Raw genomic sequence first — 26,783 nt, 5'->3', positions numbered from 1 at the left:
ATGTCAAACACTTTGGATTCTATCTGTGTTACGATCTTTATCTTCTAGTAGTTGTACTTAGCAACGTTGATTTAAAATGTATTTTATAGGGCTGGAGAAGTGGCTCAGTGGTTAAGAACACATTCTACTCTTACAAAGAACTGGAATTAGGGTCCCAGCATCCACATCAAGTAGATAATAAGTGCAAGTAACTCCAGCTTCTGGGGGACAGGCGCCCTCTTCTGGTCTGAGCGGGCACTGCACCCACGTGCAAGTTACCCCCTACCCCAGACAAATACACATTCACATCATTAAAACTTTAGAAAAGAAATCTTGAAACTAAATTGAATTCGTTCTATAACCTGGTGTGGTGGCTCTCTCGCTCACTATAATTCTGTTTGGAAGGCTGAGACAGGTGGAATACTGTATATTTATGGCCATCCTGGGCTATATAATGGTGTCTTACTACACCATTGCCACACATGCATATACATATATCTCTATACTACAAACTACACCTTGGACAGAATCATATCCAATCTGTTGCTGATATAGAAGCATTAAAATTAGAGACAAAATGCCAGTAAGCATGTATTTGAGAGACTATAGGTGCAGTTTGCTAAGAAACCTTACCCAAGCGCTAGAAGTAAGATAAATACAGAAAACTCAAGGAAGGCAAAGCAGGAACATGAGATGGTGACATCGAGGCCACCGGGCTTCCCGGGAGATGTGCAGACTTAACAGAGAGGAAGAGAGAACCGGGAAGGACAGAAGGCAGGACAATGGAAACATCACCACTGTGCTTTCCGGTAACTTCCTTCTAGATTCAGTGAAATCCAAGATGGTCACAACAGGAGAGTAAGAAATAATCATAAATAAAATGGGGATTTGGTGCGGCAAGGTTTAAAATTCATATGTATATGCAGGCACAATCACAGCATCAACTCGATCATCGTAAAGGAATAAAAGAAGGAACTAGATCAGTTCAAAAGCATTAGTATGGTAGAAACAGCTAATTAAGAACTTGCCCATGCACATGGCTAGGCTAGCTTTAGAGATTAGAACAGGAGAAAGCTCCTGCGGGGAGCAGTACTGGTAAAATGTATAAAATACAAATGCCGATTCTCATCCCACAGCACAAAGCAAAATGTATCTCGGAATGAAATAAAAGCACTCATAACAAGCATGCGAGGCAGCCAGTGTTCACTATGTAAGGGCTCGGACTGCATTGCAATGGAGAAAGTGACAGCACATTGAAGTAAACATTCCTTAGAAGTGTGCAGGGGACAGCCATATCAGGCTTCTGTCAGCAAGCGCTTCTTGGCATCCACCATGGTGTGTGCGTTTGGTGTCTGTATATGAGATGGATCTCCAGGTGGGGCAGTCACTGGGTGGCCTCTCCTTCAGTCTCTGCTCCATACTTTGTCTCCATATTTCCTCTCATGGATATTTTGTTCTCCTATCTAAGATGAATCAAAGTATCCACACTTTGGTCTTTCTTCTTCTTGAGCTTCATGTGATCTGTGAATTGTATCTTGGGTATTCTGAACTTCTGGGCTAATATCCAACTATCAGTGAGTGCATACCACGTATGTTCTTTTGTTATTGGGTTACCTCACTCAGGATGATATTTTCTAGTTCCATCCATTTGCCTAAGAATTTCATGAATTCATTGTCTTTAATAGCTGAGTAGTACTCCATTGTATAGATGTACCACATTTTTCTGTATCCATTCCTCTGTTGAAGGACATCTGGGTTATTTCCAGATTTTGGCTATTATAAATAAGGCTGCTATGAACATAGTGGAACATGTGTCCCTGTTACATGTTGGAGTATCTTCTGGGTATATGCCCAGGAGTGATATAGCTGGGTCCTCAGGTAATACTATGTCCAATTTTCTGAGGAAACACCAGACTGATTTCCAGAGTGGTTGTACCAGCTTGCAATCCCACCAACAATGGAGGAGTGTTATTCTTTCTCTATATCCTTTCGAGTATCTGCTGTCACCTAAGAGGCTCTGCCAGAGCCTGACAAATACGGAGGTGGATGCTCGCAGCCAACCATTGGACTGAGCATAAGGTCTCAATAGATGAGTTAGAGAAAGGACTGAAGGAGCTGAAGGGGTTTGCAGCCCCATAGGAGGAACAACAGTATGAGCCAACCAGTACCCCTAGAGCTCCCAGGGACTAAACCACCAACCAGAGTACACGTGGAGCAACCCATGGCTCCAGCTGCATATGTAGCAGAGGATGGCATTGTCGGACATCAGTGGGAGGAGAGGCCCTTGCTCCTGTGAAGACTTGATGCCCTAGTGTAGGGGAATGCCAGGCGGGGGAAGTGGGAGTAGGTGGGTAGGTAGGGGAACACCCTCAGAAGCAGGAGGAGGGGGAATGGGATAGGTGGTTTTCAGAGGGGAAACCAGGAAAGGGGATGTTTGAAATGTAAATAAAGAAAATATCTAAAGAAAGAAAGAAAGAAAGAAAGAAAGAAAGAAAGAAAGAAAGAAAGAAAGAGAGAAAGAAAGGAAGAAAGTGTGTAGGAGACTGGGCCTTGGCTCAGTGAGTAAAATGCTTGCCTGGTGTGTACAAAGCCCTGGGTTCTAACCCAGCACTGCCTAAGTTAGGTATGCCAACACAATTCCAAAACTCAGGAAGTTCAAAGTCATGCTTGGCTGCATAGGGAGCTCCAGGTCAGCCTGTACTAGAGGGTCTGAAAAATCTGAGTTCCTTTCTTTTTTTAAATGAGAATACTAAATCCTATAATCATTTAATTAATTATTATTTCTTTATTCAGAGAATGCTTTTTTTTTTTTTGAGACAGACAGGATCTCACTATACAGTGCTATAGCTCTGAGAATTACCAAGCTGGCCTCTAACTTACCTCTGCCTCCTGAGTGCTGGGAATGAAGGTGTGTGCCAATTATATCTGACCCCAGAGGATGGATCTTAAATAAATTGCCTACTAGAATTAATTAAAATTGTATTTAGGTAAAGATACTATGGAAAATTTATAATTGTAAGCTCAATATCATGAGATGTGTTTAAGCCACAGAACGAAATATTATGCCACACTTTAAATTATTTCTATGGTCAGTTTTAAGTGTCACTGAAAAAATTATTGTAAAAGAGACAGATTATGTTGTGTTGCCAATAATCAAAATATGCATAGCAAAGGTAGTTTGAGATCAACACACTCATTAATGTTTATTCCAGGGGAGAGAGTCTGATGCCTTAACATTAAGTCTGTAACACATGAACCATGATTTGTTCCACTGAAGAACAAGAAAGAGGACCTAATAGAATTGCCCAGCCATTGAAAGAGTGAGCAGAAGTCCAGGAAGTCTCCCTTGCCTCTCTTGCTTGCTCTTGTCCTCTTCATCCTGTCTGTCTGTTCATCTCTCTGTACATCTGTCAGTCTGCCTGTCCATCCATTATATATCTATCCACTCATCATTTATCAACTCTCTATAAAATTTATCTATCATCTATCTTTATCCATCCACTCATCTGTGTCTTATCTATCTATCTGTCTGTCTGTCTATCTATCTATCTATCTATCTATCTATCTATCTATCTATCTATCTATCGTGTTTCTATCTATCATCTTATTTATCTCAATCATCTATCTATCATCTATCACCTATCTATCTAATCTATCAATTTAACAATCATCTGTCATCTCATTTATTTCTATCATCTATCATCTCATTTATCTCTATCATCTACATACCATCTGTCCATCTATCTATCTATCTATCTATCTATCTATCTATCTATCTATCTATCTATCTAATCTATCAATCATGTATCATCTCATTTATCTCTATCATCTATCTATCATCTATCTATCTATCATCTGTCCTATCTATCTATCTATCTATCTATCTATCTATCTATCTATCTATCTATCTATCTCTATCTACCGACCTGCCTGCCTATCGGTAATTTTTTAGTGTTATTCTATGTCCTAGTCTTGTTTGAGCACCTGCCCGTCAGCCTCTAGGTACTTTTCCCTGGTCTGCCTCCGAGCCTGGCAGGCTTTTCTTCCATGTCCTTCTTTCATCAATACAGCACACTGCTTGTGTTTCTTATGGTCTGACACATGCTTACTTAGTCTTCTAAGTGGGTGCCTTAGTATGCCCTACTTATTCACATCTTCCAACTTTTGTACAGTGAGCATGTTTAGTTACAATATATGACTTTAATAAGAGATATTTTAGTCATAATTCCTGATTTATTTTTATCTTTCTGTGTGTTTTTGCCTGAACATATGTATGTGGTACAACATGTGCACCTGGTACCTTCAAAAAAGGCATCAGATCTGGAAATGGAGTTACAGACACTTGTAAACCCCCACATAGGTTCTGGGACCAGGGCTCACTACAAGAGCAGCAAGCACTCGTAGCCATGGGTCCAGGCTCAATAATAGTAATATGCTTTTTTAAAACACCAAAGTGCAATTTCCTTTTGTGTATTTACATTCTAACTGTATATTTGGCATTATCTGTCTCCTAGTTCCCAGTTCTCTGCCCAACTTGGCATTTCCACATTCTAAACACAATCTTGAGTTCCCCTGTTCTTGAACCATACTCTATTTTCCTGGCCCCAAAGGCTTACTATACGGTATAGTTACATGCTATTCTGAGGCCGTAAAATCAGCCCCAGGCCTCTCCTAGGTGCCCCCTCTCTCTGGCCGTGTAGGTCCCTGGCAGTGGTCCATTCTGGCCCTGGAAGCTGGCCAAGGCTGCAAGGACCTTCCCAGAAAGTGACTTAATTCCCATCTCCTCTGGGGCATGTTGTGCTGGGGTCAGCTTCTGAGCACCAGCTTCTGGAGGCCAGGAGGCCATGGGGTGCTGAGTTCAGCTCAGTGGCCAGTGCCTTTAGGGACAGCATGAGGAATCTCGAAGGCACCAGGCTGACGATCCTTTATCTGATCAGGACAGTTGCTACAAACACTGATTGCTGCAAAGGACTCAAAACCAGCCCTTGGGAATCTCGAGAGTTTATTCAAGAGTTATGGGGCCAAAAATTAGCCAGTGTGATCACGGCTCACATCTGTAATCACAACAATCTAGAAGCTGAGCCAGGAGGATTACTGCAAATTTGAGTCCTAGCCAGGGTGTCAAACCTTCAACCCCTCAAAACACACACACACACACACACACACACACACACACACATTAAAATTAATTTTAAAAATTTTAAATTCATCCTTTATTGCCCGAGGGAAAGTTATTGTGGAGTCACATATACATGCATGTCTATATCAAAACTGCGTGAGCGTGCATGCGTGTTCACATGCATGCGTGTGCGTGTGTGTGTGCACGTGCGTGTGCGTGTGTGTGTGCACGTGTGTGTGTGTGTGTGCACGTGTGTGTGTGTGTGCGTGTGTGTGTGTGCACGTGTGTGTGTGCACGTGTGTGTGTGTGCACGTGTGTGTGTGTGTGTGTGCACGTGTGTGTGTGTGTGTGTGTGTGCGTGTGTGTGTGTGTGTGCGCAGCTTGCTGCTAACTTGCTATGTATCTGCTTCTCGCTTTGAACTTCCTGCATCATCCCCCAAATGCTGGCATTTCAAAAGAACACTACCACAGCCTGCTTCAATAGATATTGTTTTAAGCAAATTTTGTTGTTTCAAGAGTTAATTATATCTGTAGCTTGGGAAAGCGATGAAACAGAAAAAAAAGTACTGTTGGTGCCGAAATTCTAAATCAAACTCAAATTTTGGGGCGCTCAGACAAGTGCCACTGGTCCGTCAGTCTGGAGCAGCAGGCAAATTCCACGGGTCGCTGGAAGATTCTGCCCTGCGCCTGCCCATCCAAGTGAGACACGCGTGCTTACTTAGCCTGGTGGCGGGATGTTCTGCCTAGAACGAACCCTTCAGGTCTCAGTCCCGCTGGGGGCGAAGCTGGGGGAACAGATGGCACTTCTAAATCTATTTCTTGGTGTTCAAAGCAAAGGCTACCTGCAGAGCTGGTACTTTGCGTGTTTTCAGATCTGATAAGCCTCCTCTCTAGGGTCTGGGGGGTCGGTTTTTGCAAGTTCCGCTATCTAGTGGAATCTTGGGGGAGCCACGTATGGTGTGGGTTTGGCAGTTCTCCTCTGTGTTCACCCGTAGGAGCAGCTCCGGAGGAGTGGGGAGGGGTGACGGAGGGTCGGGGGGGGGGAGGGAGGTCCTGGGTGGAGATGGCCTGAGTGATGGAGGGTCCCAGGTGGGGATGTCTCGGTGAGAGGGGTCGGGGTGAAGAGGGATCCCCTGGATGGGGATGGTCCCCTGCCTCAGGCAATGAGTCCAGGGCTCCTGCAGTTTCCTGCCTGGGCGCGGCAGTGTCCGCCCCAGGCGGGCCGCAGCGCTGCACAGAGGAGAAACGCGATAGGAGGCAGCAGCTGGCCTCCCACCACCCTAAAAATAATCCACTCGCCCGCTGCTGACCTGGGAGGAAAACTTGTCGTCCCATGGAGTGCTTGAACTCCTCGGCTTGCTACGGAGAGATCCCCACCACTTTGAGGAGTCACTGGGCTGTAAGCTGTTGATTTTGATCTAGCACTTCCTCAGTCAAGGCATTGGCTATTTCTAGGATTCAGGGGACTTGCTCGGAGAAGGTGGGGATCAGGTTTCCAGTCTGACTTACACAATCCTGCTGGCTGGAGCCGAAACCTACTGAAAACAGGGAAAGGTGTCACTGATATGTGTATAGACTTTCTTAGCCCTTCCCTTAACAATTCACGCAGCAGCTTTCTGTCTAATGGATTTGTTACTCTTTGCTCTTTAGGAGTTCTGTGTACTAGTTTGAAATTTACAACTTCAGACTGCCCACAGGCAGTTGGTAGCTCAAGTGCGCCAGTAGGGGGACTAAGTCCTGGAGCCAAAGCCAAGGTATTTTATCTATTTATTATTTATTTATTTATTTATTTAGTGTTTGTTTGTTTGCTTGCTTGCTTGCTTGTCTGCTTCCGTGTTGGTTGCAGTGTCTAAAGACAATCTTATCCTGTGTCACAGAGTGTCATAGCCCCTGGAGGGTAAATGCATATGGACTAAGGCTAGATAATCCATCAAGTCAGTGGTTATTTTTGCTAGGAAATTTCCTACTCGGCTCTGCACAGAACCGGGCAGACAGCTAGCTAGCTAGCCAGACCCACGTTCAGTGGAAGGATTGCAGCATTTGCTTTGGTGGATGGTGGGCATCCTGCGAGTGTCGGGTGGCAGCTGCCTTAGGTGCCTTTCAGGGATGCGTGTCTCATCTAAATGCTGAGTAACTCAGGGCTGAGCTATTCCACCTGCAAGAAGGAAAGCTATCCCGTTTGTGTTTGCTTTAGCTGTGTCCAGAGCCCCAGCTTGGCTGGCACTGCCAGTGGGTCACAGTCGACCGCTTCTGCTGTGTGGTCAGGGAGGTGGCTGCTCCTCACTCACCCAGACTCTAAGTTGGAAGCTGGAGGTTTGAACTGATATAAATACCAGGGGCTGGGGAACTTCTCGCAGTGCAGGTCCTGGGCCACAGACGGACGCTGCTCTTGCTATTTGTTGTTGTTCTCTGAGGGGAAACAAGTTAAGGCATGGAGAACTCCTCTCCCCTTTATGTTCTGTTGTGCAGGTCACCCCATAGTCAAAGTTTCCCTTTTGATCTGTTTTAAAGTTGGTTCCTTCCTCCTCCCCATCCCCAGTGACTATTGTGAGCACTTGACTGTCCTTCAGAGGAATTGCGCTCCCGGGGAGAGCTTGCTCCGCTTTCCCTCATGGCCCCTCTCCTCCTTGTTGCTCTCTCACTGCTGTGCACAAACTGAGCCTAAACAGATACAGGGGGAAGGGCACCGGCAATGGATGTCAGGGACAGTTTGGCCCTCAAGAGCATTAGTGTATGGCCTTCCTCAAAGGCTTACAATAGCCTGAGCTCTGGAATGGAACCACAGATGATGTTCAGGAATTTAAGGATTTATTAGAAGGCTGGAGTATAGTTTGGTTTGTAGGGTGAATGCCTGACATCGTGAGGATCTGGATTCAAATCCTAGAACAGCATGAACAGGTATTCACACACACACACACACACACACACACACATACACACACACACACTATCTTGATTCAAAATCTTTGATGGATATAACAGCTGATATAGTATCTGCAGTACATTTCCCCTTTCCCTCCTTCTGGTTGTCAATGTAGCTGGCTAGTAGAACCTTCTTCCTGGACAGTGGCTTTAGAGACAGGAATCTAAAGGTCAAGGGAGGTGAGGAGAAGAGATGTTAAAAGGAAACCTTGACATTGGTGTGAGGAGCAAAGCTGGTGCAAGCCAGGGCAGGGGTCAGAGGTCATAGCAGAGGGAACAAAATCTAGATGCTTTTGTGAAATGTCACCATAGTGCTGGGATAGAGCACGTCATTCAGTGACAGAGCATTGGCCCAGCATGTTTGATGCCTTGGGTTTGGTCTCCTATGCTGTAGAAACCAATAGACAACAAACAAACAAGCAAGTAAATGACTTAACATTTCATTACATCATTTACACTAAACAAGGAGATAGTCTTGAGAATCTCATTGCTAGCTCCTATTTTTTGATTGGTTTTCTATCTTTATCAAAATACATCTATGATTATGTATTATGTAGAGGTAATGATTTACTAAATCTGTGATCAATTCTTGAGTTTGTTTTGAAAATATATTTTTTATACCAAATATGTGGTCAAATCTTGAGGTTCTTTTTTAAGAATGTAATTAAAAAAAGATCTCAACTAGAAAACCTATCAGTGACTTATTAAGAAATAGGTTTACTGGATATAATATGTATAAGGATTATGTACAAACATATAATCATACAAGCTTTCAAATTACTTACCTGTATTATATCCATGCAATGATTTCTAACATCTTAGGGGAATTTGTTTTTTCCAACAATTTATCAACTATTCTTGGTATCACATTATTTGTCTTGTTTTTAGGAGAAATAGCATGTCTATTTCTAAATTAATTATCAATGAAAAGAAAAATAAGAAAGGCACTATTAGTTGATGAGATATTAACTTTTAATTAACCCAGAATCCAACATAAATATGGAAAAGAAAGTCTGGTGAGGTTAAACTCTTAGAGAGCTATTTGTTTTAACAGGAATAGTTAAGATCAGTTATCTAGGAAGATGGGTGGGCAGCTGGCAGAGGGGAAAGCACAGATTATAGATCTGACGTGTGGGTGTGGATCCCAAGTTGTCTACTGCTTGACAGAGGAATGACTTTATCTGAAGCTTACTGCAGTATACTGTAAAATACCCTAAACATCACTGCCATCATGTTCTTGTTCTGAGGACATCAAACGGGCTACATCGGGAACTAAGCAAACACCAATTAAATAGTAGGCTCCACACAGAGGCTGTTAGATGGCTGAAAGACATGTTGGGGTTCTAGGGCCTTTCTTTGGTGGAGCAGAGCCTCGAGGCTCTAGTGTCTTTTCAGTATAGCAAAGAGAAAGATCTACTAAAAAGCAAAGCCAGAGTGGGTATGCACTCACACACACAGGGTAACAGCTACAGTATTCTCTTCTCTTTCTCCCTCCCTACCTCCTTACCTCCCTTCCCCTCTCTCCCTCCCTTCTCTCCCCCTCTCTCTCCCTTCCCTTCCCTCTCTTGCTCTCTTCTGTCTCTGTCTCTATCTCTGTCTCTCTCTGTCTCTCTGTCTCCCTGTCTCTCTGTCTCTCTGTCTCTCTCTCTCTCTCTCTCTCTCTCTCTCTCTCTCTCTCTCTCTCACACACACACACACACACACACACACACACACACACACGGTAGCAGCTGAAGTCCTCACAGTGACTGGCATGAAGTCCCATGTTTCCTGCCTCTCTCCACCTTTCATTGCACTGGGACACTGTTTTCCAACTCAGCAGCTAGCTAACTTCTGCAGAATTTAGGAATATTTCTAGTGGTGGTTTCATAACAGCCAGAGGGTTCAAATGTGTATCAACTGATGAAAAGATGTATAAATGTGGTAGAGCCTGTACCACCTTGGCTCTTAGATAATGCTAAGAAAGTATATTAGGTCTGGTGAGAGGGCTCAGGAAGTAGAGCCAGTGGCTGCTAAGCCTGATGACCTGAGGTTGAACATGTAACCCAGATGGTGGAAGGAGAGAACTGACTCCTGTAAGCTGACCTGTGGCCTTCATATGCCTGCTGTACCAAATGCCTGCTGTATGTAGTGCACACACACACACACACACACACACACACACACACACACACAGAGAGAGAGAGAGAGAGAGAGAGAGAGAGAGAGAGAGAGAGAGAGAGAGAGAGCAAAAAATAAATAAAGAAGAGAAAATATCTCACTTCTTCCTTAAGGAGGGAGGCAGAGTTGATGGGAGGTTGATTAAAGGATACTAAGCTTCTTTGCAGATGATGAGTCTTTCTAAAATTAGCTTGCTGACAGCCCCACTACTTTGTGTCTATAACGAAGCCAGTGAATTGCACAGGGCCCAAGATGTCTGGCTGAGATCTTAGGAGTCTTCTTATCTTGTCAGGAGCTCAACTCAATGTATCTCAACTGCTGGACACCATTATTCCTCAGAGAGAAGCAGCCATTGTTCACAGTCCTTTTGCCTGTCTGTTACTACTCTGTTGAGGTCATTTCTGGTCAGATGGCAGGGCCAGGGAATCTTTCTGCATGTGTGAATGAGTGTGAGAAAATAGTACAATTTTGTATTGTATCATTTCGACATTTCATTTATCAGTTTTGTTTCTTTTCTTCTTTTCCTTGCACACATGACCATTTTTCTTCTTTGACTTATCTTAGTCGGACATGTGGTGCTTCTCTGAGGTAGTACTTTGCACAAGTTTTCGTTTCTTTTTCTTTTTTTTTTTAAACCACGGAAAGAGGTTTATTAGAATGTTATGGAAAACCTGAAGTTACTTGACATGAATTTTATTTCCCCAGCCACAAAAGTAAGGGGGATTAAATTTAAGCTATGAACCCCTTAGCTAAAGCCTCCATTTTCGGAAAGAAAGTTAAATACTAAGATGGTCTTTTCTCTATTTCAGGCTAATCAAATAAGAAGAAATGAGCCTTTCTTTTTGTGGGAACAACATCTCCTCCTACAACATCTATTATGGTGTTCTCCAAAACCCCTGTTTTGTGGACGCACTCAACCTGGTCCCTCATGTCTTCCTGTTGTTCATCACCTTTCCAATCTTGTTCATTGGTGAGTCATTGACAAGTCCTGTGCACAACACCTCATGTTTCTGTCTCACTGGCAGCTGAGGTTCTATGTAATGCTGTGCGAAAGCTGCATTCCTAGTAAAATCACCCCAAAAGCTGGTCTGTAGGTTTGTGAGGGCAGAGTAATGCTGTTTTGTGTGTATTGATTGTATGTACTTGCTGTGGACTATCCCACAGGCTAGTCAGTGACTGTACATACCCTTCATACAGCAGCTCTTTAAAATGGAGCAGGGAGATAATTCTGTGAGACAGAACCAAAACCCTTGGGGAGTGCTTGCTGTATGCTATGAGACAGGATGGAAACAGGGTGAGACAGCACCTACCGGTAGTGCAGACCACAGGAGCAGGTGAGCTGTCACACTTCCATCTTGTCAGTCCATTTGCAAAAGCAAATCACCCTGAGCATTCACCTGAAGGGTGACAATCCAGCTGGGCCTCGAAAGAAGAAGAGAGGTGGATTGTATCTTAGGTAGAAAGAATTCTCATGAAAACCATTTGGAAAGTTTGCTGGATGTGTGGTTAATACCTGTAATTCCAGCACCTAAGCAGAAGGCTAAGGCAGGAGGATTGCTATGAGTTCTAGACCAGCATGGGCTACATAGTGTTACTGACTCAGGAAACAAACAAAAGAGCTTGTAAATATACATCATTTAACCATTTACACTTTCACACAAACCAATTATTTAGGGCAGTTAGATATGATTCATCAAACTTCCTGAAAACAACCAAAACAGATCATTTTACTAGTTTCTTGTCTTTATTTTTCTGGAGGCAAGTTTCTGTTGTGTAGCTCAGATATGTGGAGCTTGCTATGGAACCCACTATGCCCTGGATCTTGCAGTCCTCTTGCCTGAGTCTCCTATGTGTTGTGGGGTTTATAGGCATCACAACCATGTCTGGAAAAAAATAGACCCGTTAACTTGTTAAATATTAAACAATGTTTTTATGTATAAGATGATTAATGTTGATGTAAGACTAAGTACCTTAACAAAAGCGAGAGAGATAGGGTTTATTTGGCTAACCATGTCAGATTAGAATTCATCATTGTAGGGCATCCCCAGACAGCTGGGTCTGTGCTGTGTGGAAGCTGAGCAAGCCAGGGAACCAAGCCTGTAAGTGACATTCCCCCAAGGCTTCTGCTTCTAGCTTCTACCTTGAGTTCCCATCTCGGATTTCTTTGATGAAGGACTACAAAGTATAAGGTGAACTAAATGCTCTCCTACCTGAATGGCTTTTGGTCATAGTGTTTCTTGTAGCAACAGAGAACCAAACATGCATTGGTACCACACGTTACCATTCCATAAGTGATCAAAGAATTTCTGTTCTAAGGTGTACAAGGAGGTCAGTATCACTCTTGGTACACTGCTGTTAATGTTAAATCAATGTATAGAGACTGGATATTGTAGGACCAGAGAGTAGAAATGCCATTCCGTTTTTACTGCAATGGTAACTATAACGGATATGGAGTTAATAATTCATATCGTGACAGACCCTTAGCCTCTAACGCCCCCCATTTAATGTCATAACAGAGGCTGGCCACGAGGGTATTCAGATAGGAGGACTAGAGTGGGCACTGGCAATGGGGCATGATGGAATGTACATATGACACTGGCTTCTTACCTAGATCAGCATCAAAGAAGCGCCACATACTAGGGAAATCATGACGTTACAGGAGACACAGAGATTTCCTGTTAGAGGTGAAAGAAAGCATGAGCCACAGAACGTGTTTGTAAAGCTCACTTTCTAGGTGTGAGTTACGTCTGGAAGCACTAAGCCTTGAGTTGGTTTTCTTTACTGGGGTGCTTCTGGGGTTCCCTTATCCAAACCAAGCTCCTCTCTGGCAGTATTTGTATACAAATCGTCGTTCATTTTTGAAGTACATTGTATATTACTGTAATCAAAGCTGAAAAAGAAAGAGGAGGGTAAAAACTGGAGGTGGGATACCATAAATGAAGTGATGGTACTCTGTCACCTACAGTTTGGGGAGTAAAACTTTAAAGTTTGACCAAGAAGTAATTACCGTGTTTTCTTCTGTTGTGAGCTTGGGGTGAGCTGCAGTGCTCTCAATCCTTCCCAAGGCTTGTATGAATAGCTAAACATTGTCATTTTAGTTTACTTTAAATTATGTGTGTATGCATGAATACCCATGTGTGTGAGATGCCCATAGTATCCAGAGGATCAGCTGGATCTAGAGTTGTTGGCAGTTGTGAGCTGCCTGTCTAGAGTGCTGGGAACTAAACTCTGGTCCTCTGCAATATCAGTATGCAGTCCTAACACTGAGCCATCTCTACAGGCCAATGTCAGCTTTCTTTGAGAAAAGCATGGTATGCTTGTTGAACAGTGCTGTTCTGGCCAAAGGCCATCATTTTCTCATATGACATGCATATGAATCAGGTCTAGGGAGGCAGCTCAGTGCACCAGCCCTTGCTGTGCGAGCATGAGGACCTGTGTCTGAATCCCCAGAACCCACAAAAGGAAGATGCCCACATCTATAATCTCAGTACTCCTATGGTGAGATGAGAGGGAAAATCCCCAGGAGCTCACAGGTCAGCACTGACCAACAAGAACCCTTGTGTTACACAAGATGGAAAGTGAGGCTTTCTATATGCACATCATGACACACATGTGCTCACACATACATATGAACACATACATGAACACACACGTACACACAGATATGCATGTGATTCAGAACTGATTCAAATGTGTCCCATATTGTACCCCAAATATGTCTTTTTCATTAGTCCCCTTCAGGTCTCGTGTTTTTTTTATTAGATATTTTCCTTATTTACATTTCAAATGATATTTCTTCTGGTTACCCCTCTGAAAAAATATCAAAAACAAAAACAAAAACAAAAACCAAACCCTGTTTCCTCCCCCTTCCCCCTACTCACCAACCCACCCTCTTCCAAGGTCTCATGTTTTAAAAGATTCTAGATACTGATTTCCTTTTGATTTGTCATTATTCATTTATCTCATTTAGTGAGTCAAAGGTGTAAGACCATCAGTTAAGATCATGCTGTTCTCAGAGGTGGAGCAACATTTCTGAATGATGTCACATGAGTTAATGTGTGCATGTCCATGGTGCTGTGAATCTAATGTAAATAGTCATTTTTAACATAATGAAAATAGACCAGAGTTTCCATCGGTGTGAGGCATTAGGGTTCAGGAAGTTCCCCAAACCTTGCAACATGCAGAAATGTAAATTATACCTGTGGTTCTAATCACCTTTATGTTAATCGCACTCTTACACCTCTTGTCTCTCAGGATGGGGAAGCCAAAGCTCAAAGGTGCAAATTCATCACAATACATGGCTTCATTTCCCCGGACACAACCTGAGATGGATTCTGACGTTTGCGCTCCTGTTTGTCCATGTTTGTGAGATAGCAGAAGGCATTGTTTCAGACTCGTAAGTGACTCAACTCATCTTATCATGTGGCAGTAGGCACATAGACAGATAGTAGCCAAGAGCACATCACCAGACTTGATTGCCGGGGAGGGATCTGACCGTGACTTATTAGCAGCAACAGCTGTCACTCACCATACAGGATAACCAAGCGGGGTTTGCTTTTATTTTGTGCAAGTATGTATGACGTATGTGTATTCTTGTGTGGGGCTTGTGTGTGTGTGTGTGTGTGTGTGTGTGTGTGTATGTGTGTGTGGAGGTCAGAGGAAAAGCTCTAGTGTTGGTCCTTGTTGATGTATGAGTCCCTTGCCATTGCTTCTGCCAGTCCAGCTGGTCCCTGAGCTGTCTCCAATTCACATCTCCTTATGAACAATGAGACAGTGGGGACCAGATATGTGCTATCCTGCCTGGTTATTTACACAGGTTCTGAGGTATGTCCTCATACCTGCACACCAAATCCTTTACCTGGGGAACTTCTCCCTTGTCCTTCTGGGCTTCACCTTCACTGTTGTCTTGCTACGTAATTTCTCTGACAGATAATTTTAGATCTCTGGGACTTGTGCTCAGTCACATGCTTTCATGTTTTCTTGTACTCATAGTCAGAAAGTTCTGTTCTCTGACACATTTTAATGGTACTTTATCTTTAAAAATAGGTATATAGAATCTATATTGATACTAAATATCTTTATATATATATGTGTGTGTGTGTGTGTGTGTCTTGATGTTAACTGAATATAGCCCTAAAAGCTCTGTGTTTATATTTTAATATAGTCATCAGTTTTCAGATGCTTTCTTTTATTTTGTAGAGAAATAGAGATAGGAAGGCAGGCAGTAAGGGAGCCGGAGACCCATCAAGACAAAGAAGTAAAGGATGAGAGAAATTTAGGATCAGAATTCATATAAGTCATATCTCTAATGGAATTTTGTCCTTCTTACAAAAGAAGTTTATATTAGGAAATTAAATACAATGAACTTTACTTTTAAATGCAAATATAGTCTATTTGTATCTCACATAATAAGAGAATAAACTCAAGCAATAGGAACATATTGATCATGTGCTTAGGTCATGGCATACCTCTTATTTAAGCATTGATGTGCAGCCACGAATAGAGGCACATTCCTTTAATCCCAGCGCTCAGGAAGCAGAGGCAGGTGGATCTTTGTCAGAGGCAAGCTTGACCTACATAGTGAGGTCGAGGACAGATGCATCTTTTCTGTATCACTCTTCCTCAAATACATCCTTTCCCCTATTCTTTAAGCATTCACTTAATTCGATCACTAAATTACTTCAGCAGGTCTGCCTTGATGCATCATTTGTATATCAATGTATATACCTACAAATGTAGAATGGTGGCTATATGCTCACTTTGGTGAGCACTTCAAGATGCTGCTTCATTGTGTTTAATTCATGCTTTTGTTAGGATAAACACTTTCAGCACAATTGTGTCACACAGGTACGATGTGTCTGCTCACATGTTCTCTAAGCAACTATCATTGCAATCTGGCTTTAAACATAGCTGAGTAAGCTCACATGCCGAGATTAAAAACTGAATGAAGAACTTTCTAGAACCTTTGCTTCAGATACCAACATCATTTTCTCTTTCTAGGCAGCGGACGTCCAGGCATCTCCACCTTTTCATGCCGGCTGTGATGGGATTTGTTGCCACGACAACGTCCATCGTCTATTATCATAACATTGAAACATCAAATTTCCCTAAATTACTTTTAGGTAAATATTCTCGTAGGTTTTTCTCGCCATCCTCCCCAAAAGAGCCATTCGGTTTCTTTCCCACATAATAAATAAATATATACTGAAGAAGGCTGAGAGTGAGAAGCTGGGGGAAACTCTTCTCAGTCTCTCAGTGAACGTGGAAGTGGAGATACATTAAGGCGCCCTAAGCTCTGACAATTCCATGACCCCTCCACTAAATGCCTCTGCGGTTTGTTCTGGGGCGAAGGGAAGGGGTTTGCTGGCCTTAGGAACACCAGGAGATGTTTTCTAACAATCAGAGCTCGTGCATGTAGTGGCCCCACAAGCATGCCATTCTAAATAGCTCCACGTCTCCCTTTGCCTTGGGGTCTTGAGACACCTTCCAAAGGCCTCTCCCATCCTCTGTTGGTGCCATAGGACACCGCTGCTCTGGAGCTGCTGGCCAGTCAGTCCTCCATGACTCCTTGCAGCAAAACCAGGGTAGCCTGTGGAGAAGTCAACAGTCCTTGTCTGGAGGCACAGCTCTTCAAAGCTCAGCCCCTCCCCCCTGCAACAGGGCTGCGCTAGCCTTTCCAGCTCCTCTGACCTCCAACTCACTTTGACTTTCTTTCTTTTTTTTTTTTTTTAAAGGTTTTGTTTGTTTGTTTGTTTGTTTTTTCGAGACAGGGTTTCTGGCTGTCCTGGAACTCACTGTGTAAACCAGGCTGCCTCGAACTCAGAAATCCGCCTGCCTCTGCCTCCCAAGTGCTGGGATTAAAGGCGTGCGCCACAACTGCCTGGCTCACTTTGACTTTCTAACTGGCAACAAAAAAGAAAACGTTCAAGCTGTGTAATTAAGTCACAGAATAAAAATGGAAAGAAAATGTACAGTTAAGCAATGTATCTAAGGGCTTGAAGTCAAAATTGGAGACAATTGTTATGTAGGTCTGAGAGAGGCCACTATATTACTAAAATGAAGGACTGATTGCATTTAAAATGCTTTCGCTTGTTATAAGAGAAATCCTTGATTTCAGAAAGAAATGCTCATTTTAAAATCATGAACTTTTAATTTTGTTTCAATTACAAATTTATGATGAAGCCTTCCAAACCTGTGGAAAATTGAAAGAATTATACAAATCCTCATTTACCCACTACCTGAAGAATTATACAAATACTCATTTATTCACTACCTAAAGAATTATACAAATACTCATTTATCCACTACCTAAAGAATTATTATACAAATACTCATTTGTCCACTGCCTGAACAGTCCTATTTAAGGTCTTACTCTGTTTTAAACAAATCTTTATTTTTCTATTCTTTATCCATATATATGTGTACATGGATATATATAATCTATCTATCTATAGCTAATTAACTATATATATAAAACTAACTATATATTTTTTATATATGCTGTATATATATTCTAACTAGAGTTAGATCTTTGTTTACATTTCTCATGAAGTAAAATTTGCATACTGTTTTACTTTATTTTCTTTATCCATATATATCCATATATTTTTCTGTTCTTTATTCATATATATACATATTCATATATATGTTCTAACTAGAGTTAGACCCTTGTCTACAGTTCTTGTGAATTAAAATGTGCATCCTTGAGACCAAGAGGCCTTGAGTTGTCATATGTGAGCACCGTCATCCGGGTATAGCATGTCCCTCAGCCATGCACACACTCTCTGTCCCTCTCAGACCGCTCTGACGTTCCCACCATCTGCACAGAGAGACTACCTACCCTGATTCCTTCCATTGCATGGAGACTGGCTTGCTCTCCAGTGTCCCACAGATTGCATCAGTCTAACCCCTTTAAGTTAGGCTGCTTTCTCTCAGCATGATTCTGTGAGGCTCATTAGTAGTTCTCTTGCATTGGGTTTTGTTCTTAGAATCAACTGTTGTGCAATATTCCTCTGTACAAACATGTCACCTTTTCCTTCTGTTATTGACACATACCTAGACTATACTGGGCTATCATGAAAGTAAAAAGGCTGTTGTGAAGAGTTTTGTGAATGCAGGAGTTTATTGCTTTATGGTAAAAAGCCTCAGGAGAGATTGCTGGGCCACAGGACAGGCAGTGGTATATGTATGTACGTGTTTTTATTAGTAAGAAACCAGCAGATGTTGACCCAAATCACTTTATATTTTCATTGACAGTATGTGGCATCTTCAGTTCTGTGTGGACACAGCCTTGGTGAGCTTGGTCCATACTTGGTAGCCATACTGGTGGGTGTCCACCAGTATCACCATGGCTTTCATGAGCATCTTCCTGTTGCCTGCTGGTGCAGAGTGTCATTTGATGAATTCATTGGCTTGTATCTTTGGGAGGTGTTAAGTTGTCATCCTCATTATCTTTTTAAAGTGGCTGTTGATAGGTTTTATTCTATTTTTAGCCAGTTGTAGTTTATCTTTCGGCTGCAGAATTTATTCTCCCAGATCTGAATTTGGAGCATCCAAACTCCTTTCTTTAACTGAGTCTCCTGTTAAGCAGAAAATTTTGTATTTAGAACCATGATCCATTTAAAATCAGTTTTGTAAAAGATGCCCTTAGAGTGCAAGGCTCTTTTTATTTCAGACACACAGCATTGGCTCCTAGCAATCTCCTTTGATCTAAGGTTTTAGATGGGATGTCCTATGTAGTTGCCCCTGGTTATTTTCCTCACAGATGTAGGCTACAGAGACAGAACTGCCTCCATTCCTAGCACAAGGTGTTTATCCTCACTCTTTGTCTAACCTGGCCAGAGAGTCACCAGTCTGCTTCAGTCCTTCGGAAGAATCAGCTTTGTCCGTGCTCCCAAGTGTGCTCGGTTCACTGGTCACTCACTGTGGGTGGTGTCCTTCCCCAATCTCTATCACCTGCCTTCCTATTTTAGATTCTGTTTGTTGTCCTTCTTTTCCTCATCTTTAAGGTAGAGACATTGATATGGGACTTCCCAGAACTAAACATTTAAATTATAATATTTATTCTTAGTTTCTTTTTTTCTTAATTTTCACACAAGGTAATAGAATTTTTGTTATAATTCAGTTGGGATATTCTCTAGTGTGTATAGGAACTCTTCTTCCACATGGGTTAGACATTCTTATAAGCATTTGGGGACATCTAGGTAGCAGACAGCGTAGAGAATCTCAAAGGTGGCTGTACTGTGTCTGTGGACAGGATTCCTAGTCTGTCATATTCTCCTGAGGCCAAGGAGGATCCACAAAGAATGGCAAGGACACAAGTTCAAAGTCAGCTGGTCCTCAGCTGACCCTTCAGGCCCTGTCATCACTTGGCCCGCTGTTTGGCGAGTGAATCCAGATGACCCATGCTCAGACTCAGAGCACGTGGAAACTGAGAGATGAGAAGCGTGGGAACTGTTTTAAAATGCTTAGTCTCTGTCATCCACTAAGCAACTCTTCAGAGGTGACAGGCATTGCTCTTGACTTTTTTTAAAAAAAAGTAACACTTTTGTTTTAAATTTTATTTTATGTGTATGGGTGTTTTTCCTTCCAGCTAATATTCCATCTTGAAGTCTACTTGGCTTGGAGTTAGCGTGAGTTCTCCAGGGTCTTACTTTTCCTGCTTTCAGGTTACATTTTTCCCATCACTTATTTTTAACCTGTCTCTAGTCTTTAAGGTGGACCTCTGTAGACATTGGGTCATTTGGTCTGCTATTCCCCTGAATCTAACCTTATTTACATATCTTAAGCTAAAATATAACCTGATATACGCTTAGTTACGATGGTAATGTTCAGTTCTGCTTCAGCGAGGAAGGGTAGAGTACCCTCAACTACTCTGCTTCTGCTAACTCTTGCCCAGCTAGATTGTTTGATGGGTTTGGGATTCCATCTTTATCCTTTATTCACTTGTAATGACCCTCCATAGAGAGGGTCCATTCTTTTTTTTCCTCCATTTTTTCTTTTTCAAAGAGGTGAAGGGATCTCGCTGCTCGTAATTCACATTCATGGCAGTGCTGGCTGTGGTAGTGAAGAATGAAGAGTTCCATCCATGTTTTCTAGGACTAGTCAAGGACAATGACTTTCAGGTCATTGCTCCTCTCCGTGTCCTCAAACAGCTGTGCTCGTTAAGACGATTTGTTTAAGAAGAATCCCGTTCCTCTTGAAGGTTAGCTGTATGGCAGAAGCCCTACTGAACAGCTGGATAAATCCCATGATGACTCCATGCCAATAATGATCCACACACACCTAGAACTACAATGAGACCACCTAACAAACAGATTACACAGAAACTGACTTGCTTATTCTTCATACAACTGAAGGTCAACCTTGTGAATCAAGGTTAGATACAATATCACAGAGTCACACAAACCCTGAAGGCAAGAGATTATCCTTACATCTCCTTATGGCTTCCCATAAGGAGAATGATGGGGTGATCATTCTCCTTATGATTGGAGTGGAAGCCCTCAATATTTCTGACTTATTATCATACTTTCATGGATCATATGATCAAAATGTTGACATGCTCCAAAGCAATTTATAGATTCAATGAAACACTTGTTAAAACGCCAAAGCCATTCTCTCCTCAGATCTGACTAAATACAAGATATCAAATAACTGATTAAGTATTGAGGAGAAGAGAAGCCAGGCAGGGACATCACATGACTTCAAAATATACCATAAAGCTCTAGTAATCAAAACAGCATGGCATTAGTTTCAAAAGAGACAGGCTTTGGAAGAGGGATAGCAAATTCAGATGCAATGCTGCTCTCTTGCAACCAAACAGCTCTGCACAGGGACACAGAAACACACTGGAAACAAGGCAGTCTCTTCAGCAACAGGAGCTGAGGGCAACTGGGTATCCTCACGCCGAAGACTGAACCTTGACCCCTGTGTCTCCTCCTACATCATACTTTCAATTTGAAACCCATGATGCACACTTAAACATACATGTTGTTTCCTATTAAAGAAATCATTGCAAATGAAGTGCTTATAATGTGCTCGTGTTTAAGTGTCAGTGAAGCCTTACACTTGCCCCTTCTCTTTCTGCAGCCTTATTCCTGTACTGGGTAATGGCCTTTATTACGAAGACGATAAAGTTAGTCAAATACTGGCAGTTGGGGTGGGGAATGTCAGACCTGCGCTTCTGCATCACCGGAGTGATGGTCATCTTGAATGGGCTGCTCATGGCCGTGGAAGTCAATGTCATCCGGGTCAGAGTGAGTACCAATTGCATTGGTATGATGACTGCCAGTGAAGACCCCAGCAGTAAAGATTACAGCCATTCAGGAATTAAGTGATGTTTAACCAGGTCTGAGGAGGGAGCAGGACATTCAATCTACATGTGTAAACATAAAATTAAAATAGCCGCTGAATTGCATTGCAGGACATTAGTCTTAGTTGTTTTTCCATTGCTCTGATAAAACACTGTGACCACGGCAACTTAGGGAACGAAGGGTTCATTAGGGTTAATAATCATTTCAGAGGGTTAGAGTCCATGGCCATCATGGTGGAAACATGGTGGCAGGCAGGCAGGCAGGTCAGCATGGCTCTGGGGCAGTAGCTGAGAGCTCACATCTTGATACACAATCATGCAACAAAAGGTGATAGAGATAGAGATACATAGAGAGATAGTGATAGAAATAGAGATAGATAGATGGATAAATAAAGGTGGAGATGGGAGAGAGAGGGAGGGGGAAAGGAGAGAGAGACCAAGAGAGACGGAAAGAGACAGATACAGAGACACAGAGATAGAGACACAGACAGAGACAGTGACTGGAAATGGCACCAGTACTTTCAAATCTCAAAGCCTGCCCTCAGTGGTCCACCACCTCCAACAAAGTGCCTAATCCTTCTGAAGTAGTTCCACAGCTTTGGGACCAAGTATTCAACTTCATGAGACTGTGTACATGTGCATGTGTGTGTATGCATGTGTGAATGCATGTGTGAGTGTGTGTGCTCATTCCTTCTTAAACTACCAGGCCACTCATTTCTCAGAACCTAAACTATATTTATACTCTTGCAGGTAGTGATTGATTTCATCCATCGATTTCTTCATCCATGATTTGGCAAAGGCAGATCTGGGTTTATCAGAACATGAACCTTGAAGTTGATCACTATAGAGAAAATAAGTTCACCTACTCTGCTCATTTCCCTCATGAGGCTTCTATGGTGACTCACAGTGGGAACTTTAGGTACATGTGCAAAGCAGAGTAGTTAGGGCTCCGGTTAGGAGGTGAAGCCTGTCCTTTCAATACCTTTGTACTCTCTGTTCTTGATGCTGTCAGTTACACTGTGAGACTCTACTAACTAGCACTAGCAGGGTTTTCAGTATTTATCTCTATCAATAACTTTATGAGTAGAAAGATATAAATCGCAGTGAAACTGGGAGGTAGGCAGTTAAATCAACCAAAACACGTGAGCCAATAATGGTGTTAAAATCTCAACGATAGAGCAATCTTCATTAATTTAACCCTATCACAGGATAACAACAAGCTCTTCTAAAAAGTATAATTAATTTTTCAGGATTGTCTCCAAGTGGTTTCAATGTGGAATTCTGGCAACTAGCTGGTTAAAATAAGGAAAGCAAAGAAGAGACATTGCAAAGGACATTTCAGAGCGCAATGGAAAGAACCATAAATTAAAACACACGTTTTGGCTGCCTTAAATGAAAATGTAGAAAGGGCTGTGGTTTTATTTTTAATCCGGGGAGAGAGAAGTAGGCTAATGGTCACACTGTGGAATTCTTCCTACCCGCAGAGATATGTTTTCTTCATGAATCCTCAGAAAGTGAAGCCTCCAGAAGACCTCCAGGACCTGGGCGTGAGGTTCCTCCAGCCATTTGTGAATTTACTGTCCAAAGCTACTTACTGGTGGATGAACACACTTATCATATCAGCTCACAGGAAACCTATTGACCTGAAGGCGATTGGGAAGTTGCCGATAGCGATGAGGGCAGTGACGAATTACGTTTGCCTGAAGGATGCCTATGAAGAGCAAAAGGTAAGAGCATTGGTCTTATACTCTTCTAGCCACATAGAACGGGCCTGTTAAGTACCACAGTGCAAAGTTTAAATAATATCTGTGGTCGAGGAAAAGTAGGTTTTCCCCTCTCACCCAGGAGTATGGCTTCTTGTTAATTATGACACTGAGGACAAAGAGGAGGAGCTAATGAAGTAAAGAGATGTCAAGATTGTTGTCACTAATCACCTAAGGAAGGACTCTGAGGGCACTGTTTTTCTCTGGGACATGTTGCTCATTAAAAATAGGCTCAGGGTCTGGAGAGATGGCTCAGTGGTTAAAAGCACTGGCTGCTCTCCCAGAGGTCCTGGGTTTGACTCTCGGCACCCACAGGGTGGCTCACAACCATCTGATACTCCATTCTCAAGAGATTCAATGCTGGCTTTGGAGGGCACTGCACACGCATAGTCTATATATACACAGAAGGCACAACACCCATGTACATAAAACCTAAAGTTGAATGATCCTGTGTAACTAACCAGTTATCATAGAATGTCTATGCTTCAAACTTGGAAACTATTCAAATTAAATTTTGAAGCACAGAACCCAATGCTTGTTGATAATTTATGTGAGATTTCTTTAAAATGGTCATTAATAAACATATGCTATTTTTATCATACTTAGAAAAGTTATTCACAGGATACTTGAGAAGAATTAAAATGTATTAGCTATTGATACTTTTGTTTTGTATTTTGACAAATTCCTTCATGGATACAATGTATCTTCATCCCAGTTGCTCCTCACTCCCATCTTTGGATATTTGAAGTTTGTCCTGTTGCTATTCTAAATGGTCCTGGGTAGGGTACACAGCTCTGGATGAATTTTTGTTGCAATCATCTTTACAATGTTGGCATTCACAATGATGGAGTCATGCTCACCCCGCTGAATCTGTTAGAATGTTTTGGCAGTTCTAAGTGAAAATCAATGAAGTGTTTATGGTACATGATGAAAACAACCTCATGTCTCAGAATCTTGAGTTTTGAAACTGCTATTGCAGGAAAAGGTTGCTGCAAATGGGCCTGAGTCACTTTCCTGCTTTTTCTTGAGGAAAGTATTCCATTTACCACCTCCAGCTCCCATTGCGTTGGCTGGCTGGCCAGCAAGCACCAGGGGTGCCTGCTCAGTGTTAGGAATCCAACTCATCGTGCTTGACTTACTTCATGTGGTTACTGAGGATTGAACTCCGGTCCTCAGGCTTTCAAGGCGAGCAGTTTACCAGCCACAGCATCCCTCCAGCCTTCCGCCACATTGAGTTGGCTTCTGCGCTGCCAAAGATTTCAGGTCTTAAGGTCTTCACAAACAATGGCTGATGTGTGAGTCAATGGTTATCTTAAGCGTGAATCCATTTTTCCGTCTTCAAACACAGCCTCCAACAATTTAAAAATGAACTGACTCCTCTTTATGAAGCTGAGAAGATACGGAAGATAAATGATGTGCGGTAATCCACTTTAGTTTTCAGGAGAGTGACTGGGAACCTCTTACAAATATAAAACATTCAGACACATGAGCATTTTTATTCAAATCACTGTAGGAAGTTTGTGTGTGGACATGTGCATGCCATGGCTTATAAGTGAAGATCAGAGGACAACGAGTAAGAGCGGGCTCTTTCTCGTCACCGCGTGGATCCTGGGGTTGATCTCAGCGCACCTGGCTGGGTGGCAAGCACCTTTACTCACTGAACCATCTTGTCGGCCCTATTCACAATACTTTTGAAAGGAAATGTGTGATTGGAACCCCTCATAACAGTATGAATTTGTCCTTAAGAACCCTGGGTCGTCCCTTGACGACTAAGAACAGAGGTGCAGAACTGACTTACGCGCTACTTTGTATCCGTTTCACCGTGGCGGGTCCAGTAGCTACATTTGCATAAAAAGCAAAGATGCAGACTTTCCCAGGTTGCATCAAAGTCTCCACAATTATCTTCGGGACCTCAGAAAGCACATCTCAGCTGTCTAGGTCAGCAGATGTCTGAAGGTTTTACTTCAGTCTATTGTTTGTTTCAGAAAAAGGCTGCCGATCACCCGAATCGGACTCCGTCCATATGGCTGGCCATGTACCGAGCTTTTGGGAGGCCAATCCTGCTGAGCAGTACATTCCGGTACTTGGCTGACTTGCTGGGGTTTGCTGGTCCTCTTTGTATATCTGGAATAGTCCAGCGAGTAAATGAAACGCAGACTAACACAACAAGAGTAAGTGCTCGGTTTTAAAAATTATTTTGTATTAGTTAATTTTGTATTGTGAAGGCACATGACCAAGGAAACTGACAGAAGAATGAATGTATTGTAGGCATATCGTTTCAGGGGGTGAGTCCACGACCACAAGGGTGGGGAGCATCGCAGCAGGCAGGCATAGTGCTAGAGCTGTAGCTGAGAGCTTACATCTTGATCCACAAGCATGAGGCTGAGAAAGAGCTAACTTGGAATGGCATAGGTTATCGAAACCTGAAAGCCTGCTCTCTGTGACACACCTCCTCCAACAAAGCCGTATCTCCTCATCCTTCATGACCAGTTCCACCAACTCAGGTCAACTACTCACACATATGACCCTGTGGGCAACATTGTTATTGAAATCACGACAGTGTGTGGGTATGTCGGTGCCATAGCTAACATGTGGAAGTCAATGACTACTTGTGACGGAAGAGCAGGTTCTCTCTTTTCAGTGTGGACCCTGGGATTGATCTCAGGCCATCAGGCTTTGTGGCAAGCACCTTTACCTATGAGCCATCTTGCTTGCCTGGTTCTCAGTACTTTTGAAAAGAATAACATTATTGGAAGGTTACATTGTAATTGTTACTTTTATTAGTGCACTAGTATGAGAAATTCAAGTATGCTCATTTATCAAGGAATTTAATGTTTTATAAGTAAAAAAAAATTTATTTTAGGAGAAATTACACACACACACTCACACACTCACACAAACATATACACATTCAATGAATGTATCTGCCCAAAAAATTATTCCTAAGATTTGGAGCTTATAAATATTTAATAAGTACCATTTGTGTTGAGGAACTTTATGCAAAAATTAATGATTAGCAGTCTACACCTGAACTGCAGAGCCAGGAGAATGAAGATGGGATGAGAACTTGAGGTTCAAATGCACATTCAAGACAGATATGGAAGAAACAGAAGCATATTTTTACTAGATTTTAAAAAAACACATCCTATTGAAATACACTCACACATCTACTGTTGTTCTGATTATTATTGTTGTTGTTAGCTATTCAAACAAATATTTGCTAGTCCCAAATTATCCATCTCAGTGAGCTTACATGCAGTTAGAACGGCCATTCTGAAGCCACAAAAATAGCTTAGGTTCTTACACTTCAATGCCAATTACATTTTTATTCACATGAACATCAAAAAAAGGAGAAAGAGGAGAAAGGAGGGAGGGTGAAGGAGAAAAAGGAGGAGAAGGGAGAGGAGGAGGGGGAGAAAGATGAAGAGGAGGAGGAGGAAAGAAGAGAAGGGGAGGGAGAGGAGGAGAAGAGGAGAATGAGAAAGAGGAGGGGAGAGGAGGAAGAGGGGGAAGAGGAAGAGGAGGAAGG

General features: G+C 42.4%; 1 protein-coding gene across 7 annotated transcripts in view; it reads left to right on the top strand.

Moving 5' to 3' along the window:
• The first annotated feature begins 5,691 nt into the window (after positions 1–5,691).
• Positions 5,692–26,783, top strand: part of Abcc9 (ATP binding cassette subfamily C member 9) — a 122,491-nt gene continuing 101,399 nt past the window's right edge. For 4 of the 7 annotated variants that reach the window (XM_031383815.1, XM_031383818.1, XM_031383817.1 and 1 more), the window contains exons 1-8: positions 6,095–6,497; positions 6,749–6,852; positions 10,990–11,150; positions 14,435–14,576; positions 16,181–16,302; positions 21,269–21,435; positions 22,976–23,218; positions 25,240–25,425. In XM_031383815.1, the coding sequence (XP_031239675.1) occupies positions 11,009–11,150; positions 14,435–14,576; positions 16,181–16,302; positions 21,269–21,435; positions 22,976–23,218; positions 25,240–25,425 (1,002 nt within the window). In that variant the 5' untranslated portion in view covers positions 6,095–6,497; positions 6,749–6,852; positions 10,990–11,008. Of the gene's footprint in view, positions 5,798–5,844; positions 5,952–6,094; positions 6,498–6,748; positions 6,853–10,989; positions 11,151–14,434; positions 14,577–16,180; positions 16,303–21,268; positions 21,436–22,975; positions 23,219–25,239; positions 25,426–26,783 lie in introns of those variants that run through there. The other 3 variants (XM_031383813.1, XM_031383814.1, XM_031383816.1) reach the window with 3 other exon arrangements.

This window comes from Mastomys coucha, unplaced genomic scaffold, assembly GCF_008632895.1.
Source record: "Mastomys coucha isolate ucsf_1 unplaced genomic scaffold, UCSF_Mcou_1 pScaffold20, whole genome shotgun sequence".
Lineage (NCBI taxonomy): Eukaryota > Metazoa > Chordata > Mammalia > Rodentia > Muridae > Mastomys > Mastomys coucha.
This window is presented reverse-complemented; position numbering and strand designations above follow the sequence as displayed.